This window comes from Chroicocephalus ridibundus, chromosome 7 (genome assembly GCF_963924245.1).
Source record: "Chroicocephalus ridibundus chromosome 7, bChrRid1.1, whole genome shotgun sequence".
NCBI classification, from domain to species: domain Eukaryota; kingdom Metazoa; phylum Chordata; class Aves; order Charadriiformes; family Laridae; genus Chroicocephalus; species Chroicocephalus ridibundus.
The window spans coordinates 21173883-21194589 of NC_086290.1; the positions used below are offsets into that span (position 1 = coordinate 21173883).

The 20707-nt window shown below is 36.2% G+C and overlaps 2 protein-coding genes across 11 annotated transcripts in view; both read right to left on the bottom strand.

Annotated features, from left to right (window-relative positions):
• Window positions 1–8721, bottom strand: part of TTC21B (tetratricopeptide repeat domain 21B) — a 42830-nt gene extending 34109 nt beyond the window's left edge. For 3 of the 4 annotated variants that reach the window (XM_063341768.1, XM_063341766.1, XM_063341767.1), the window contains exons 1-7: window positions 8641–8721; window positions 8327–8456; window positions 7190–7300; window positions 5996–6162; window positions 3607–3729; window positions 1480–1637; window positions 1000–1084 (exon numbers count right to left, since the gene is read on the bottom strand). In XM_063341768.1, the coding sequence (XP_063197838.1) occupies window positions 1000–1084; window positions 1480–1637; window positions 3607–3729; window positions 5996–6162; window positions 7190–7300; window positions 8327–8456; window positions 8641–8661 (795 nt within the window). In that variant the 5' untranslated portion in view covers window positions 8662–8721. Of the gene's footprint in view, window positions 1–999; window positions 1085–1464; window positions 1638–3606; window positions 3730–5995; window positions 6163–7189; window positions 7301–8326; window positions 8457–8640 lie in introns of those variants that run through there. The other variant, XM_063341769.1, reaches the window with a different exon arrangement.
• A 2206-nt stretch (window positions 8722–10927) lies between these two features.
• LOC134518103 (sodium channel protein type 1 subunit alpha) overlaps window positions 10928–20707 on the bottom strand; it is a 103024-nt gene continuing 93244 nt past the window's right edge. For all 7 annotated transcript variants that reach the window (XM_063340345.1, XM_063340346.1, XM_063340351.1 and 4 more), the window contains 5 exons: window positions 17478–17531; window positions 16993–17130; window positions 15184–15288; window positions 14558–14828; window positions 10928–14213 (listed from right to left, as the gene is read on the bottom strand). In XM_063340345.1, coding sequence (XP_063196415.1) covers window positions 13045–14213; window positions 14558–14828; window positions 15184–15288; window positions 16993–17130; window positions 17478–17531 — 1737 coding nt within the window. In that variant the 3' untranslated portion in view covers window positions 10928–13044. The remainder of the gene's footprint in view (window positions 14214–14557; window positions 14829–15183; window positions 15289–16992; window positions 17131–17477; window positions 17532–20707) is intronic.

The window sequence follows — 20707 nt, forward strand, 5'->3', positions numbered from 1 at the left end:
ACCCCACAATTTTTTGTTTACATGGTATCATGTCCAGCAAGCTTCATTCCTGGACAGCTTTACTAAACTGGAGTCTGCAATTGTTACTGTTTCTCCATATTTCCGACAATTGTGCATAAGTAAGACTTAAATTTGATTATAAATACACTAATGACAAAAGAGTTCTTTGCAATAACTAAAAGTGGGTTAAACTTCCTAAAGTATCTTTTCCTCTAGAACTTGAAAAACCTACAAAACACCAAAAACATTTTACTTTTTGCTAAATCTCCACTTAAATTATACCAGCAACTTTGCATAATGAGAAAAAGATATATTACAAATATTTAATGATTCTTCCTAACAATTTAGAAAATGTATTTTAAAATTTACTGAAAAATGGCACAAGCACCACTTATACAAAATACATGCACATAGCCCTGTGAAGGAAGTTATCTTGGGAGTAGAAGGAAAAGAGAATTCTTAGAGCTAAAAAACCCCCAGTAATTGTCAAAAAAGATGGAACAAAGCGAAGGTTATACAACCTAACGTTGCAGACTGTCGTTAAGTGACTCTGACCCCCTTCCAAAAATTTATTACTATAAGACCTCATTATTTCTCTTACTTCAATTAATAAAATACTTAAAAATAACTGAAGGCTTACAATATCTTCTGAATTTTAAAAAGAGCATTTAAATAATAAAATATTACTGTGATGATTCAGATCAACATGATTTAATTAACTGTCCAGAGAAGACTTCTGTGTGGCTTGATTCCTCTTCTCTGGATAAGCAAAAAAGTAAAAAATTGTATTTCCCTTGGCATCCATAGAATGCCCCAACAATAAACTAAAACAGCCATTTGAGTCAGAACAGATGAATATACCTCTTCCTGCAGATAAATACTGTAGCACAGGACAAGACAAAGTTTATGAGAATAAGAGATAAAGAAGATAGAGCACATGGGATCTAGTCCCTACAAAGTCTGGGTTGTGCTCAACAGTCTGCTGCTTCGAAGACTCACCTCAGAGATATTTCCTTCCCTGCACAGATAATGCAGGGCCTCCATTCTTATCGCTTCTAAATTGAGGGCATCTTTCTGTAATAATCTAAAGCCAAACAAAAGGTTAATGTAAAGAAACCAAAACAAAACCTTTGCTTGATCATCTGTTTTATCCTAGAAGGAGAATAAAATAACTTGTACTGCACAGTTACTTTAAGTCATAGCTCTCAACTGAAAGCACACCTTTGCTTCTTTAGGCCTATCTCAGAAAAGGTCCTCTTCCATCCAAAATGGATTCACGTATTGATGTAGGACTCTCACAGAATTAGAAGGCTGGGTTCTAATAACACAATTTAGTTTAAATGTATTTTTTGGAAAAACTGATTTAACATTCAAATTCATTAAAAACGAATGGAAACCTATCTGCTTTTGTTTCAAAGTGTTCTTACAGTGTAAACATGGCAAAAACCATAATTAGCAACGCACTACTTCATACTCAACCTATGTGCCGTTTCAACTGCCTGCTCCCAGTCCTGTAAGGCTAGTTGTAGCTTCATTTTCTTTATGAAAGCAGGAATGAAGTTTGGAAAGTTTGCAATTATCTGGTTCACAGTCTCCAGAGCTCCTGAATAATTCTGTCGGACCTCAAAATACTGTGCCTAATGGAAGGAAGGGAAGTCACATCAAAAGCCTGTACACTCACATAGGTGAGAAGATTCAGAAGTTCTTTCATACAGAAACCAGGAAAAAAAAGCTAGTGAGAGAAAAATCTTTCTTTAAGTGATAGTTTTACTTCAGCATCAACCACAACTACAGATACTGCAACAATCAAATAGTAAAAGATGATGTGTAAAACCTGGTGTGTGGTATCAAAGGTATTTGCAGTTCAGCGTTTACAAGTTACTAGTCAGTTACAAGCAAGGAAAAGACAGAGAGATGTAGTGAGGAGTAAAAATGTCTCATTAGGTTTTAAATAACTTTGTATAAAGCATCTCATAATTTTAGGATATTGAACACAACCCACAGATTAAACATTTTTTCAAGCCCTGAGGTATGTACCATCTAAAAATCCACACTCAGTAGGTCGCTGTTGGTGCTGGCATTAACATTTCTTTAATTGTAAGGCAATTTACAGGGTACTTAAATACATAATTACTTCTGAAGTATCAAGTATCATAGTTTTAAATTAGTTTGAGTAGAAATCAGTTTAGGCCTTAAATCCTATATTTTGCTTTGATTTTACTGACCATATTCCAGCTGACTGTACATGCCACTGTATTTCATATTTTTGAGATAGAAATGGTGCAAATGTAGTAGTTTCTGAGAGTTAATTTCTTAAGCCATAGCAAGATAGCTGTCTGTCTGAAATCTAACTGCAGTAACTAAATTTAAGATATACTGGTAATTGAACTCAACAGTCCACACACAGCCGAGTACACATGCCTAATCAAATACTCCTGTGCACGCTCTCCTGAACTTTAGTCTTATTTTTATTGAACAATTTTTTTCTGGATTTAGCTTTAGAATATTAAATAGACATATTAATAACTAGCTATGTCTGTGATATAAACAAGCAGTATACTCTGAAACAAAAAAATGTGTAAAAACAATTCATGCCACTCCCTTAATGAAATATAATCAAAACAAGCACTTGAAACAGACTAATGATGATTAAAAAAGAGTGTTAACAACGTTTATAGACGATCACACCAATGTTTAACTACTATTTTTTTTTTGCTATGGCACTCAGCAATTCTGTAATGTGGATAGGTGTCCGGTGCAAAAAGAAAGAAATCACAAATACTTTTATATTTTCAGGTGATTTGAAACCTCATTTCTAACGTATCAACACATGAATAAAACCGGGGGGGTTTGCACATATAATAAAGTCATAACCTCAATATACATTTAGACTGATTGTATTTAACACATACCTTTCACACTGCTGTTTAACAGAGTCTAAAGTATCATCTGGTAGCAAATTTTATTCCAAGGGGAAAAAGAAAAAAAAAAAAGCCAGCCACGTAATTTTAACATACTGTAACATACTGAAAGGATGTACAGATGTGTGGGACGAAACAGTTACCAGCTCCAGTTCATTAAAAAAAAAAAAAGAAAAACAAAGGTATACATTGTATTTAGTGAAGTACTATCCCACTGCACCAATGTTTTATAATAGATAAATGTAATAATACAACAAGAACTCCCCAGAAATTCATAATTATGTACATGGCAACAGACACAGCGTACATAACTGCAACCCAGGTATGCCCTTTTGTCTTAATCTAGAAAGTAAGAAGTCTTACGAAACCCCCTACTTGTTAAAATTAACTATAAAATATTTAAAATGGGCTGTCTACCACAGGAAACACAACTGTCAGTATAATTCTATTGTGCTAGTAATCAATTTGCGTGATAACTGTTTTACATGCCTTCAACAATGTTACAAATCAAACTTCATTTCTGCTAAAACCTAGTCTCCTCTGAACAAAACCAGCATGACTGAGCTGTATTTCTACTCCTTGAACAAGCTCACTTATAATAGACAAGTATTCTCAGCATCTCTCTAATCACTCTACAAGACTAATATGACATTTAGAAATTGTTAGAATCATGACATAAACTTACTTTACCAAGCAGAGCAAAAACATCATTGCCTTCCTGCAGTGCTTCATCAAAGTATTTCACAGCTTTTTTAATGTGAGTTTCTTTCCCACAGGTGAGATCAAGCCACGCTTTCAAAATCAACCCCTGTAAACAAAATATAAATTGGAATTCTTTGCTAACTAGGTAGTAAAAAAGTATACTAGATACAGTAATAAGTAGAAATAACCTAAAAATAAAGTAGGACTTAAAGTACTTATTTTTAGCTATTAAAAATGTATTTGAAATTATAACCAGTCTACAGCATAGCCTAAAATATTAGTAATTCATTCCAGCATGAAATTAACCAAATAGTATATTTACTTACAGGATTAAAAAAAACCAAACAATGGCACTGAACTAGTCTAACATGCTCAGCAGACAGAACAAAACCTTGCAGAACTGATAGCATAAGACTGCAAATATTTCCGCAGAATATTTTCTTAAGATTTTGTTTATACGAAATACTGAGAAACACATGGGGTGCTGTTTTTTTTTTCTATTGTCTGATTAAAAAGAAAAAACTGTGTGCGATGGGCAAAAGATCTGACATTTTTCAAATCCCCAATAGTATTATCAAAAAATAAAATAAAATAGTACTTAGACCTTTTTAAAAGGTGAAGTGTGTCTTTTCATTGAAGAAATTATTACTTGTGATTAATGAATTTTATTTCTCTTATGTGTTTCAGATACTTAATTATCGCTTAAGTAAATCAAATCTATTTTGAAGTGCTGCATTATTTAAACAAATTATAATTGTCATCAAAACAAATATTTAAACTATAAAATATCACTAGCTCTTTCATAACATAAAATTAAAGTAGTGAATCATGCATTTAAAGCTCAAAGGTTAGTAGAAGAGCCATATTTTGTAATTGCTAACCATCAGGGTCATAATTTTATTATGCAACAGGAACCAGATGAAATTCATATACTCAGGCATTCTAGAAAAATGGGAGTTATTTTACTTCTGTAAAAGGAGTATATAGAGTATTTTATCAAAACGAACTGCATATATTAAGCAAATCATATTTCACAAAGTTTAAGCACCCCTAACCACCTCACAAAAATCTGAAGTACACATAACTTTGTATTGTCAAACTAGGAAAAGGGATAAGGGGATAAGTCTAAGTAAACTTAGCAAAGGAAAACTATTTGTTTTCTATGCATTTAAATGCTAATGCACATTTTTATGTATGTGCCCGTCCCTCTGTAAAAAAAATAAGTTAATTATTTCAAATACATTAAATACTTCAGCTGGAAATATTTCCTACTAAGCAACATTCCCAAACAATGTCTCTTAAAATCAAAAACAAGCAAACAAAACCCAACTACTACAGTTTCAATTAGCAAAGTCAGAAATACTGCTAGTTTACCAGGCAGTAAATGGCATATCCTTAGTCTATTTAGAAAATAATGTATTAATGCTTTGTGATATCCTTAATTATTTCTTAATTAGTAAAAATTAGCCAGTAATTTAAAATAACTACTCATTTTAATTATTAGTGATAGTTCAAAACCTAAGCCATTACTTAAATTCATAATGTAATTTCGGCAATTAATGTTTGTTTAGAATAATTGCAGATTTCTAACCCAGATAACATCATACAAACCATAAAACTGTAGATTACAAATTGAGCAATGTACTGAACCACACAGCGGAACAATTCAGAAACATTTGTGTTTAATACTAGTGTCATAATAGAACAATTATGCATTCAAGTAACAGCTCTGCCTTGAAGATGTCTGATGACAAAAAAAAAAAAAAAGTAGTTATTTTTGGTTTTTCCTCTCCTTGAATCGAAGCTAAATATCTCCTTTAAAAAAAGCCACAGTATGTTTTCACAAACCACCTTAATCTTTAAAGATTCTAGTCAATTTTGATGTCTGTATATAAATGCAGAAGACACTGTTACAGACAACACTTAAACATATTTTAAAATAAACCACATTCAGTAAAAACACATGCAAATTTTGCCTTTAACAACTGACGAAAATTTAAATCCCCAATACTCTGGGTATTTTTAAATCTTCTGATTCAAAACAGGTGTCTCCCTCTAGTGAGACTCCTACATTTAGTTTTCGCTAGGAATTATGATGCTCAGTATCAAAGTGGCAAAATTGGCATAACTACATATTATTTCCATTGGTCAACGTAGCCCTCTCATTTCTGAAGTGAAAATGAATACTTGGCGGACAAAGAAATAATTACGGGAATTCTACTCAGCCCTGCCAAATGAATGTATGACATTAAGAAAGAAAGTATTAGAACACAAAGCAGTTAAAGAAAACGTCTAAATAGCATTGGAGCAATAAGTCTACCTTCACAGAATACACGGTACTATTACTATTTTATACAGGAAAAAAAAGTTACCTCTTTACCACCACCAGAAACTTTGATCATTCTATCAACATATTCACGGGCTTTGTCCTCACGACCAAGATGCCACAAAAATAAGCCAGCAAAGTAGAGAGCCTGCTGTCCTGCTGTTTTACGTTGCTCCTTCATTTTGGCATCCAATTCTAGAATAGCATCTCGATCTGAAAAGGTTTTGTTCAGAACTTTTGTTGATAGCATCTCAAAATATCACAAATATCTACATTTAACTGTAGAGCAGTATTAAAATGCTGAACACAAGATGATTTACCTCCAGAATCCCTGGAAAATGTGTGATGCGTTTCTTAACACTAAAGCTCATTTTCTTACATCCTCACTACATCCTTATTGTCAGTTGCTCTCATCAGGTTAACCCCATATAGAAATTTCATTTGGTGTGTGGGACTTACTGCCAAATATTTTCTTTACGCACATTCATTTCAGGTCCTTCTTTAGGAGCCATTAAAATCAAATGTCTGACTCTTACGGCCATGTCTTTCTCAGGCAGTCTTGAAATGCATGCTGATTTTGCTGCCCTACACTATTAATCCTTAGGGACTCAAATAAGAGTGATGTCATTAGAGCTGTTTCACATCATACCGCTTAACAAAACAGTCAGTAATAGTTATAAATCTGCACAGGCAGGAAGATAACAGGCCAATAGTTTAATGACAACTCCATTTACCTGATAAATCAACTGTGTCTTTGAGAATATACACTTAACAAAATAACCCCGTTTTTTAGATTGAAGAAAGGAACACCAATGTTTGCAAAATTCTTTTCCCCATTTGTAAGGTCAGGGTAATTTGAAAGACAGAAATGGCGCAGGTTTAGTGACTTCTTAAATTGCAGTTCTGCTCAAAAGTACACATATCAGACAAAACAGAACAACAATCCCAAGCAGCTTGACTCAAATGTCTTTTTTTTTCCCCATAAAAGATTTTTCATCATGGTAGATAAATCAGATGTGTGGGGTTTTTTTGTGTTTTAACATTCAGTCTTACTCTTTACAGTTTTGTGTTTTGGTATTTTTGTTTACAAGCTTGACAAGTGTCACTCAATTCAGTAATAGATATTATGTCAAATGCAAAGCTGGAGCATACCTTTTTCAGTTAGGTAGAATTAGTCTACGACTCTCAGATCTCACACAGCTGTTTAAAGCATAAAGCAGTATTGTCTTAACGAGCATACCTGGATTAGGGCTCTTTTTATGGGCATAAATCAGAGCCATCATTGTACAAAGTGACACCTCCTGTTTGCTTTTAATAGACTCCAACTGTCGAATACCCTCTTGGATGTCACCTAGTGAAAACAAGTGTAGAATAGGCTATAACATTTTTCAAGACAAAGAATATCAGCATCAAAACCTCAAACTGACTTAAATTTTTCCCTCAATCTTTTCTTCTGTGTTTTAGATAACACTTTCTTCATAACTTCCTTCATTATTCACACATCCCTTTTCACTTGTTTGTGCAAGTCTTTCAAACAGACATAAGAAAGAAAAAAGCATCTCAATGCTGAGAACTTGAAAGGAGTTATGTGCTAGTTCTGCCAACTGCCATAAAGATGAAAATAATCTTTATTATTTGTTTTATACAGGGCACTGTTTCTTTATATAGCCAGGACTTTTGCCTTGTTTGTGTGAATCTTTTGAATACCATTAGAAGAGACAAGATCTTGATAAATCGGAACGTAAAACAGGATAAAAAAAAAATTCAGTGAGTTTGGGAACAGATACAGCACCTCAAAATCTTTTCAATCCTTCCTTGCCCTCCCCCACTTTGGGTTACTTGTTAGTATTCTGGGACACGCTTGAAATATGGATTTAGCAAAATAAACATCTCAAAACTGTTTAATGTACACAAAGATCCTCCTCATAGGTATTAACTGTCAGCTGCTCTGTGGCAGGTGAATATTATAAAGTTAGATACAGCTGCACTGAAGGAAGAAATATTAGCTAGAACAAGCAAATTTACCTTTGTGATACAATGCAATGGGCATTTAAACAGGGCTCAAATTCCTTCCAAGGAACCCATTCACCTGAGCCACGTTCATGTAACCATTTAAAAAGAAACAAATAAAGAGACACTCATTATTTCTCACTTCAGCACTATGTGGTCTCCATCAGTTTCATTCAAACTGTGTGTGTGTGACAGTTCGTGAAACACTGGCAATCGTCTCAACAAGGAAAACATTCAGACTCTGTAATATTGGTTTCTTTCTGCGTAGCAGGCTAAAGACTGCATTTTGTGACACCAGGAAGACCAGCGTTTTAGGAGGGCGGCGAAGGGACAGGACACAACACCCAGCTCTCCAGCCCCGCGTTACCTGCCCTCAGGGCGCCGTAGGCCCGGTAGAAAAGGAACACCGGATCGCTGCCCAGCCGCCCCAGCGCCTCATCCGCCGCAGCCCGGACGTGGTGGAAGTAGCCTTCTTGGCAGTAATAATTGAGCAGGGCCTGCGGGAGAGACGGCCTCTGGTCACTCGCGCAAACGCTTCACCCCGGGACGGGACGGGATGGCCCGGTCCCGCCTGGCCGCTCGCCCTCGCCTCCGGCTCCACCGCCCCCTCCAGGGGCCCCTTCGCGGCCCCACACCCGCGGAGAGGCCCGGAGCGGGAGGGCGCCCGGCGGCAGCAGTTACCTGTTGCACCTCGGCGTCCATAGTTGCTACCCAGAGCCGCTGAGGGGGGCCCGCGGAAGGGTGAGGGAGCGCGTAGCCGCACGCTGCTATTGGCTGGCTTGAAGGAGCGCCCACGGCCATTGGCTGGGAGGGAAAGGAGGCGGGAGAGACACGGGAAGGAAAACTTATGGAAAACGCCGGGATGTCTCTGGCGGCTCATTGGGCTCTCGGGAGACGGGGGCGGGACCGCCCGGAGGGGAGGCCCCGTACCATTGGGGGAGAGGCGGGGTTTGAACACGCCTTGGCGGGCCGTGCTGGGGGGTGTGGCGCCCCCTGTCGGCCGAGAGGGGCTGTCTCGGGGCCCTCCCTCCGGGCACCTTGCATCAGTTAGTCCGTCACTGGCCGAATGCTGAATGGAAAGCTTTGAGAATTAGTTTATTTTCTTGCTTTATTTTTGGCTGGACACAAGACTAGGAGGCGCACGCTCCATATTTTTCATAATGTATCTCAATAGTGAGCGCTTCAAAGTATGTGAAGCTTTTCTGTAGAAATGGAATAGTAATGGGGTAAAATCAAATACAGAGGTTGGGGGGGGGTGTGTGTGTTTGTTTTTTTTTCTTTTTTTCTTTTTCTTTCGTCCTAGGGTTACAGAGCTGCAAAGACTAGTACAATCCAGGTTTCCCCCTGGAGGTGAAAGTATCCTCAGTCGTCATTTCTAGACACCAGAAACATGCAAACGTTGGTAAATTCTAAAGGTAAGCTCCTTTAGAGCAGCTGTGCTGTCCGTCCAACATCAAAACCATCAGGAATGCCATTTAGTAGAAGGAAGTGAACCCATCTTGCACTGAATTAGTCGGTGAACCCGATTCTTCTAGCAGAGAGGGCTCAGAGCAAGCTTTCCTAACAAATTCATCACACATGGCACTATCCGTATCCCCAGGGTCAGGAAGGTGCCAAAGAAGTAGTAAGTAAGCATATTTGTTTTCCCTCGTTGGACAAGATGGTCCTCAAAATTTCCTGTTACGTTTAAGTGATGGTCTACTTGTTCTAAAGTAACATTTCGACTTCCGCAGCATTGAGAACCTAAAATAGGTAGGAGAAACAAGTATTTTTGCATGGCCATGGCCTGTGATCTACAGCGACAGTGGCATAGTTTTCATTTATCTCAAAACTATTTCCCTGAGAAAGGCAAAGTTTAAAAAAGCTGTGTATAGAATATTAAAAAATATTATTCAATTTACAACCTTACTTTTCAAGCAGTCTATTATTCCTGTCAGTTTGTGGATAATTTACATACTTTTTAAGATAAACTTTTAAGACATTGTTTACATATTCATCTGAAAATACTCATCTTTCAATTTTGATACATACGCTTTTCTATCAAAACTTTTAGGCTTTTTTTTCATTATGCATGTCGGAACAATTTGAAGGAGAAACATTTTCCTCCCTTGACAGATATGTGATGAATTTCAGGGAAGACGCTATGAGATTTTATTTGTGCATTAGCAACCAAGCAGGCATACAGAATACAATTGCTCATAAACTTGTTCTATACTAAGTCCAGTATTCACCGCTGAGTGTTTTCAATGTAAGTTATAGAGGAGTGCAATATAAAATTATGTAAGCATATAAAATGAACATTTTCTGAAATTTACTGAAGCAATTGGTAAGGAATAACCAACAGGCCCACTTTCCAGCTGCACTTGCCTTTTTCCATACCAGTATCCACAAATGATAGCTTCTAGGAACATGGCGCTTCCAGAGAGATTCTTAAAAACTCCTGAGGAAAAGACCAATGGTTATTCACTCCAATACTGCTTCACTTTTTTCAGAAATGCCCTTGAATACAAGATGTAGCGTAGCCTATTTGTGAATAGTAACGGCAAGAATGCACTGGTTATCATAATCCAAGTTGGGGAATTTCAAGCATCTAGTACTGTCTTCACTCCTCACCTTCTCTTTGTAAACTCATGAATGCTCAGTTCTCATTCCTGTAAATGCCTCCTGGGACGCCCTCAGGACAGCTCTGGCATTTGACGGTTGGGTACCCCACTGCACGGAGCTGCTGCGTGAACTCGTGAAGTTACTCAGGGCAGTGCTGTTGATACATGCAGAATCACCGTGCTCAGTGTCTGACATGCATTGAACTAGAAATCCCCAGTTGGTGATTAACAAGCAAGTCCCAAGGATTTGCTTACGCGGAAGAACAGGGTAGCTGGCTGTAAAGGGTTTCAGTATCCTCCCATTCTCTGCTTTTAGAAGCACACCTTTTTAATATAAATGTAAGATAATAAAGACAAAAGGAACATACAATAAAAAAATGTAATCTTTATTATTTTGGCGTATTAATAATGTTGTTTAGCATCAGTTAGGGTAGTAGTAGCATTTTCCTGCATGCAGTTCACTAATACAGTATTAGTCAATAATTTTAATAAAAGTAATCTATATTTAATTTTCCTGCGTAAGAAACATAAAATGTCCTGATGTGTTGGATTATACAATTTTGCTACTTTCTCTTTGTGAAAAAATATTGTGGACTCAAGATAATATTTAGAACAGTTCTAATGCAGCATGAATAAAAAAAAATCTGTGAGTAAAGATGAGAAAAGATTAAGATCTTTTTCTCTTAAGAGAAAAGATTTCTGTGAAAGAAAGGTTGTATCTGAAAACATATGATGCAGGCACTGCTTAGACATTCAATTTGAACTTTACACCATTTCCCAACTGCAAAAAAACTTAGATTTTTAGAAGCAAATTATGAACTCATTTTGCAAAAAGTATTGACATGTTTGCAAATATTGTAAAAAATAAGAACGTACAGCTATCCTTTCTCTTAGTTATATCTTGTTCTCTGGAGTTCTTCTGTGAAAAAGTGCTATGGACAGAAAGTAACAAAAATGGTGTGACATCAACCTGAAGATAAAATTCATTTCTTGTTTTATGTACATAATGCTGAAAAATAAAATAAAATGATTTTTACAGTATTTATATTTGCTTATAAAATTCTAACATTATTTTCAACAGGTTGAGTAGTTTTCAACATGTCTGTACAGTTTGGATATACACTATATGCTTTTCACTGAAAATTCAAAAATGTAAAATAAATAAGCTCCTAAATCGCTGCAAAATATTGCTTAATGGTATGGAGGAATGAGGTCTTGTTGAGTAGTTTATTTTATTTAGCTCTGATGTATGGCTTCCCATATTTAAGAATCCTGGACATTCAAAGGAACAGCAGCATAGGCAATATAAACATGCATTGATAGCATCCAAACTATCTATAATGGTAGATAATACGTAATTTTACCTGTTGAACGCTTGCACACTACACTTATTGTGGTACATATTTGATGCAATAAATGTGCTTAGGTCATTATCTGTTTGCTCAAACATGCACCACAGGTTAAAAATTACTATTTACAGAGCAGAGGGCTTTTCATTAACATGTACAACAACATCAACCTTACTGAGAGCTGAAGATGGCTAAACAATACTGCAGGATAAAGCAGAACAACTTTATAAAGGGATCTTTTTGATCAATTTGGCGGGCTGAGGCAGATTCATTTACTATTTATATGCAGAAAGACATTCGACAAGGACAAAATCCTTTACTCCAGACCTAGAAAGAAGTTTGCACTCTCTGAAACTTAATGGTCTGTGCAAAAAATAACCCGTCTCTGCTGTTCTTGTGAGTTACAGGGGACTTTACAGGTATACCAAGACTTATTAGGACATGATACAACATGAATACATTAATTAAGCACCTCAAATTCTGTTACTCCTTTCCAGAAACACTGCGCTAAAAAAAATCTTTTGTTCTTTGTGACTTAATGTTATTTTCATGCATGATCTATAAGTGCAGCATGCCTTCATGCAGATCATTTCTGTGTGTATACTAGTTGTATAATAGAACACCTGGCCCTTGTACCTGTAAAGGTGTACTTAATCCCCTTCCCCAACAGAAGCCCCATTTACAAAAATAGTCACATATAATAAACAACATATGAATAAAAATAAGATGAATCCACCAACACAGATTTTGTAAAAATATGATGTATATGGCAGTTGAAATGCGAACAGTGGATACAGTTACTGTATTGTTTTATGCTAAACACACAAATACTTTGTTTGCACCCCTTTAACTGGTCCCTACAGTCTGAGTAGCCATTTTTTCTCTCCTCTTCAGCAGTGTCAGCTGGTAGTGAGAACAGTAACCTCCTGTCAAGGTTGTTTCCCCATATCACAGTCACAGTCACTGACAAGGGGTCACTGTCTTTTAATAGGCACTGACCTTTAATGAACAGTATATTTGTAAAAATTGTCAGTTTGGCATAGACCTCCAGCAGGAGTCCTGTTGACACAAACACACGATCCTTACAGGCTAGAACTATTTTGCACATAGATGATTTTGCTCGCTAGTTGATTTTATTTCTGACCACCTTTATCTTCCTTTTCATGTTTTTCTTTGACTGGCCTTGTTACGTGATCATAAGAAGGTGGACAAACTGCTGTTGATGCAGTTATATCGGTTTTCTCTGTAAATGAGTTTTCATTTAACTTGTCAATAAGGATTTCATCTTTCAGACCCAGACCAGCGCCTCCTTCGGTTTTATTTTTGTTATAGATGAAGGAAGCTTGTTTTACTGTTCGTTTTAAAAGGTGACGTCTGTAAGCCCGTTGAATAATGACAGCAGATACCTCCTCCTGTTTTCGTTTTAATGTGGTTGTAATTGGTTCATAGGAAGCTTTTGAAGGATTGGATGCCATAAACCGATCTTCCATCTGTATTCTGAGGGCGTCCATCTCCCCACTTTCCCCCAAAACACGCTTTGTGAAAGCAAACAAGATGTCAAGGCAGTGAATTCTGTCGCCGCTTACCATGGGCAGATCCATTGCAATAAGCTGGACTTTGTTTGGTTTGGGTAGATGAAGAGGAGGCTCAAGTGCTGCTGCAAAATCAGACAATTTCTCAAATTCCATGAATTGTGTTGCATCAGGATCAAACTTCTCCCAGACTTCGTAGAACATCTCAAAGTCATCCTCGCTCAAGGGTTCAGCGCTTTCTTCAGTGGCAACACCAAAATTCTCCAAAATCACAGCAATGTACATGTTCACCACTACCAGAAATGAGATGATGATGTAGCTGACAAAGAAGAAGATCCCAACAGAAGGGTTGCCGCAGTCGCCTTTCACGGAGCTCCCTGGATGGGCTTTGTTAGGGTCACAGTCTGGCTCCCCACTGTTCAGAATTGGGGCGAGCAAACCATCCCAGCCAGCAGATGTGGTAATTTGAAAGAGGCAGATCATGCTGTTGCCAAACGTTTCAAAGTTGAACATGTCATCAATCCCAGCTTCCCTCTTAACATAGGCAAAGTTGGACATGCCAAATATCGCATAGATAAACATGACCAGGAACAGCAGCAGACCAATGTTGAACAAAGCAGGAAGAGACATCATCAAAGCAAAAAGCAGAGTGCGGATTCCCTTAGCGCCTTTAATGAGACGCAGGATTCGACCGATTCTGGCAAGTCGGATCACTCTGAATAGTGTGGGGGACACAAAATATTTCTCAATCATCTCAGCTAAGAACATACCTAAAACAGAAAAAAATAAAACCAAGACACATTAACACTTAGTCTCCATATCATAGTAGAAATTTAGAAAAATAGTTTTAAAATTGGTGGTTCTTTGTAGCAATTAAAGATGTTCTGTAGATTCTGTTATATCAGTTATACATAATATTTGTAAGTGCAATATATATTGAATGATTAGAACAGTTTTGATGGTACAGTTAGGTAAATTATTACATAAAATGAAAAGTTGCATGACTTAATTGTAAACCTTGCAATGGCAAAGGCCAACCATATAGCTCTATTTGAGTAAGAGTTCACCTTATAATCATTTTACCCTCTTTTTAGTTTAAAAAACCAAGACTTACCTACTATTGAGAGAATGACAACTACAAAATCAAAAATGTTCCATCCTATAGTAAAGTAGTAATGGCGAAGTGAAATTAATTTCAGGACACATTCTCCAGTGAAAAGGACAATGAACACCAGGTTTATCCAGTATAAAATATTTTCCATTTCTTTACTCTGGTCATCAGTTTCTACCATCATGGTAACCATGTTAAGACAAATAAGAATCATGATGCTAATGTCAAAGACTTGCTGTGTCACAAAATCAAAGACCATGCCTTGGAATTTGTTCTGAGGGGAAAAGAAAAAAAGAAACATCCAATACAAACTGTAATTGTTTTTCTCTTCCTGTTAGAAGAAAAATACATGCAGTTAGGCCTATAAGACTTCAATCAAAATGTAACTAGTGATCTTGAGTAGTCAAATTAAAGTGAATACAGCAGTTTAATTCAGCCTCCTTTGTTTGTATAGTAACACATAAAATGGTTGCATGGGAAAAATAAATTTTTTTACTGCGCTTACATTTTTGCTGACCGACACACTAGTTAATGATAATTTTCACACGGCATATTTCTGCTGTCTCTCTATCAATAAAACTGAGCTGTTTGTAAGTAGCTATTGGTCTGATGTATATAAACAATTTTACCCCTGGTCTTGGTATAGGTTTTTGTGGCTTTTTGGATCCCAGCTTTTTCATTGCATTGTAGTATTTCTTCTGCTCTTCTGTCATAAATATGTCTTGACCTCCAAAGTAAAAACACGAAATCAAAATTGGTTATAATCACATTTATATGCAGTGTTGAAAAAAACTCTTAGAGAGAAATGTGATTCATTTGTTTATTTCACAAAAATCAAGAAGACTGAATCGGGAAAAATGTCATATCTATCAAATGCAGCTGTCTGTAATCTAAGCATTTAGTCCAGAAGTTGTCTGGACATCCAGTACTGTATCTCACAAAAAACACTAATGCAGTGTTTTTCTACAGTTATTTTCCTTGAACTCCAAGAAATCCTTTTCAGTACCTCTCTTCTTTTATAGGAAGAGGTACAGTAAACAGCATCTGAAATAAGCTCAAATAGTCTGGGCTGCTTAGTACTGTCGCTTCTGAACTGCGATTTTAGTGAAAAAAAAGAAGCAAACAAAGTCAGGTTTTCAACACATGAGTAAGTTAGTGCTTTAGGTATCTCTACTATAGCAATCACAACATTAGCATTGGGACTCAAAGTCTTCAAGGTTTTCGAGAAGATGGATTATCAGACTTCGGAGAAACTGAGCTGAAGATTGAAGCACTCCTGATACTGTTAACAGCAAAATGCTCTCTTTTAATTCTTTTATCTTTATTAGCTTCCATGTTCAATGAAGTTCTGTTTAGCAAAAACCAGAACTGGCCTTTGGAGTCCTGACAGTGAAGATAAAGAGAGAATTATGGGTCTTTCATGGCAACCTAACCAAAATGCATTGCCCATAGTAACTTTCTTGTAGAGACAGCTTAAATGAAAGCCCATCAGACTCCACATACCTCTTGAAGTAAATTTTTCCTGGATGAAAGATACTTGCAGACATCTCTAATTCCAAGAATGTCTATGAACACACAGGACTGAATGCAGTCCTTTGTGGACGAGTGTTTGGGAAGCTTGAAGACATGGGAATGCACGCACCATACACTGGACAGGCTCCCTAACCATATACCTCTTAGGCCTCTAGCATGTATGGCTTCCAAAAATCTTACTTAGCATCTCTCATTAGTAACATAAACCCAAAGAAAGTGATGGAAGTCCAGTAAAGTAAAATGAAACTAGTAATTCATAGCTGGTTTTGTCCTTTGGCTTTCATTACCTTATCTACTTACAGAAAATAATTTTAAAGATGAGCATCTGATACTCAGACCGTCTCTACCAGTAAGATTATCTACATCTGTACTATGAAACAATAAAAAAAGGCCCTGAGGTAGTTACAAATCACTCCTGTTCTGTAGAGATTGTTCAGTGCCACAAAATAGAACTTGAATACTTGGGATCATTAAAACAGCATCTGTAGTAGTGTGATGAAATAATGCTTTATTTTTCCTAACCAGGTATTTTTTTTTCTGTCTGATAGAATCATTACAAATCAAGCAGAAAAAAAATCAAGAAATTATGAGTGTTTTAATGTAGAGGCCTAAATCATGGGTTTGATTATGTAAGGAGATTTCATGGAGTTTAGGCATGGAAAAGCAAATGACTTGAGGAAGACTAAACTGGACTGGACATTGAAAACAGCTGGGTCTGTCCCATTCACTACAATGTAAAATCTTATGATGTTAATGCATATTACATATTTGTTGGATTTTATATCCTAATATATTTCAGCTTTTTCAATTTTGAACAAACCTTGGGTGTACATTCCATATATCATGCACGCGCAAAAATGGAATATTTCAGAATATTTTTAGAAGAGAAATGAAAAAATACTTATCTTCTTTTTTTGCTGATTGAAGTTATCAATAATGACACCAATGAACAGGTTCAGGGTGAAAAAAGACCCAAAAATTATAAAGATGACAAAATACAAATACATGTACAGGTTGTCTTCATACTTGGGTTGCTGTAATACCTAACAAAAAAAAAAAAGAGGGAAATATCATTCCTAAGATTTCATGTGAAAATTTCAACTGAACAAACAGCAACCTTGGGCAAAATGTCCTTAATATTTTGTGTTTGGACAATACTCCTGTCACTTTTATCAATGCATTTGGTCCATTACATCTATTACTGACAGCATGTGGCCACTTGCATTCAGTTTTCCACAATTTTGTACAGCAGAATCTCATATTAGTTACTTTAACTTTATTTCATTCTATTGTATAGATATTAATTGCTTTTGGAAGATATATAAATACACACTTGTTGATAGACAGACCTCAAGAAAAAAAGATAATTTAAAATATTGGCAGTACTTACATCTCTTGAGTCAATTGCTGCATACATAATATCCATCCAGCCTTTAAATGTAGCCTGTAAACAGTACACACCTGTTTAAGCATAGAGCTTGAAGATCATTCATATAATTATTTCCAGCAACTGAGTTCAGCACCAGGAATAATTAGCATAACATAAGATTTCTAGATAATTTTGTCTCTTGGCTTTCTTCATAGCTGCTCATCAAATACACTGCTGTGTATCTGCCTATTTCGTCTCTATATGAACATTTTAAGCAGTAAGCATAATTAACTTATTTCTAATTATCACAAATGATAGAATGCAGTGTCATTTCAGTGGACTAAATTTGCATCAAATCACATCAGCTGCAAAAGCTATGTACAGCTGAGAAGTAGCCTCGTGTAACGGAGATGCCACCAATGAAGACTGACGTGTAGTCACTCCCTCTCATATCAGTTAGAAAGGTGGCAACCAAAGGGAACCAAAAATTTGATCAGCTCAGAAACAGTATTTTCCTATCAATCAGAATTTGGAATTGTCTATACTTTGAACGACTTTACCTGATTTAGTAATTCTATTTTCACGTTAAATATATTTTATTGTGTTCTACATAGGCTAGATCCCTCAGATATGTTCTGAGATAAACTGGTAAGAAGAGGATGTGTTTTATGTGCATCAAAGATTTAATATGCCTCATAGATGACAGCATGTAATGAACTTCTATAGCTATTTCCTCTGTCCAAAATCTGTAAATTTTTATATTTGACAGTGAGGTATAGATTGCTTCATCTGAGTGTTCCAAACCGAAAGTAATTTTCTCTGTTGTAGCAATTAGTTCTCTTTTGACTAGGCAACATCTCCAAGCAGAAATGACTCAGGTTTTAATCCAGTTGTGCCCAGAATGAAACAAAGAAGTGAGAAAGTTATCTGTCGTTTGATCCCTGTTATAATCTTGCTAAAAAAGTCTGCAGATCATTGGTTCTTTCATATTCCTTGCCATAGAGACCAGTTGCAGAAACAAGTTGGGGATGGAACACTTCATCCATGGTTATTGCTGCATCTCCATCATCTTGAGGTTTCATTTCTAGTGGAGGTTTCAAAAAGGCTTTGCTTATGCAGCACATAAAGCTGTTGGCACCATCCTGAAGTGAACTTAAAATGAGAAGGAATTATTTTCTTAAAGGAAAAGAGGTCCTTTACGCTTTTGAAACAGTGGAATACTAAAAAGAGCATGATTATCCTGAGGTGCAAATCCAGTATGCAACAACTTTCACATCTTGGGACCAACATAGAAAATATGAAATTCAGGCAACTTACAGTACAATGGTGAAATCAAAGTGTAGAATTAGAGGACCAATAAATCAACAATAAATCTGAAGCAAGTAGAGGTCTCAGCTGAAGAATTTAAAGTCCTTGTGGAATATTCGGACTGCAAGGGATTAGGAGAGGTAGGATCAGCTTTATTTATGCAGTTCCTGATACATGTTTAACCTGTTCTCAAAGACCTTTAATGGTAGATATTCCACACCCTCATAAAAATATTTATTCTGGCACCTGTCTTCAGTGTTTCCTAATATCTAAATCCTTCTGTCACCGTTTAAGACTGTCACTTGTCATAATCATTACATATCTGGAGAACGGAGTACTAATCATCCTTTGTGCAGCACCTTTTACTTGTTTTCAAACTGATTGTTTCTGCCTTTCTTCTTTAGGCTGGGATCAGTGTTCCTTCAGTTTTTCCATGTAGATCTTGCTTTCCAGAACTCTGACTAGTCTCATTTGTTTCCTCTGAGCTCTCTTCCACTAGTTCATCTCTTGAAATGGTAACCAAAACTGGACTCGGTATTTCAGCTGAGGTCTTACAAGGTCTAAATACGGCAGGATGATTGCTTCACGTCTTACAGGCGCTACTTTTGTTTCTGTCTTGGTACATTATTTGCATTTTTTTGGAATGTCATAACTTAGGTTGAAATCAGCACTTCAACCTGAAACACTAAATGCAAATAATGGGCATACTTTTACTTCAAAAAGATGATGCAAATGATGGAGTGGCTCTTCTGCAAAGTGTGTGCTGTTGCCTCAGATTCAGACACATGATGATCTTGTACATCATCCTCCAGGCAAAGTGGAATTATTGGGTTTTGTGAATTTATTGGTGTAGCCTAGACTAACTAGAGTGAGTGGAAAAAACCAGACTAATTTTAAAATATTAAGCTCCACCATCATCAGTAAAGTACTCCATTAGAAACAGACACTACATTTCAGCTAGCACTAGGAAAAAGATCTGAAGAACTGAGCTGTTGTATGCTTATCATTTTATTAAAATTATCATATTATTAAAAAGGCAACTTGAAAAGAGTATGGGGGTGGAAAAATAAAACATACTACTATCTTGCAGTTCAAAATACCTAAAGTAATATGAGTATTTTCCACAATGAGTTTCACAAAACTGTAAGATAGTACTGTTATTGAAGAAATGAAGAAAAAAACAATCCCAAAACCTAATTAAAATTAAGTCATTTTAATAATAAAATGTACTCCCTCATCGTATTATTTGTTTTATTCTAAATCCCTCCTGAAAATCAGTAAGAATCAGGGAATATAATCATCATTATGCAAAACCATTTACACTAGTTGAGAACTTAGCTGTGAGAAAATGGATTCTTAATTCCCAAAGCAGAAGCATCAGTTCAGCAGGAGAACTTGAAATTTTTAAATAAATTGCTCGAACAATGTCAAATAATGGAACTGGAGGTTCAGTGTCAAGGCATCACATTTAGTGAAAGAGTGTTATTTCTACTGCATTCAGTAGGAGGTTGGGCCTAAATTTATCTGCAACACTTTTTCTTTAACAGAAATAAGGTATTATTTGGGCATTTGTGCATACCGAATACAAAATATCACAGAAATATGACTAAGAGATTAAATTCTTAGTCTCCTTTTTGTATATTCAAATATAAAAATATATTGTATATTCTCAGTGACACTAAATCAGGAGTAATTCGTTGATTTCAAAGATTACAGCAGTGTAACTGAAATCAGCATCTGTTCCAAAAGTTTTTTTCCCCGAGGCAATTTGAAAGACATACATTCAAAGGCAGATTGAAATGTAGTTCAAAAAAGCAACAAAACAAAAATTCCCCAATCTACTTTACTATTGTTAAAAGTACATGGACTTTCTTCCCTGAGGAATAATTTCTAATAAAGTTATAAATAATGCTGGAGTTTTATGACTCCATTTCTTTACTGGA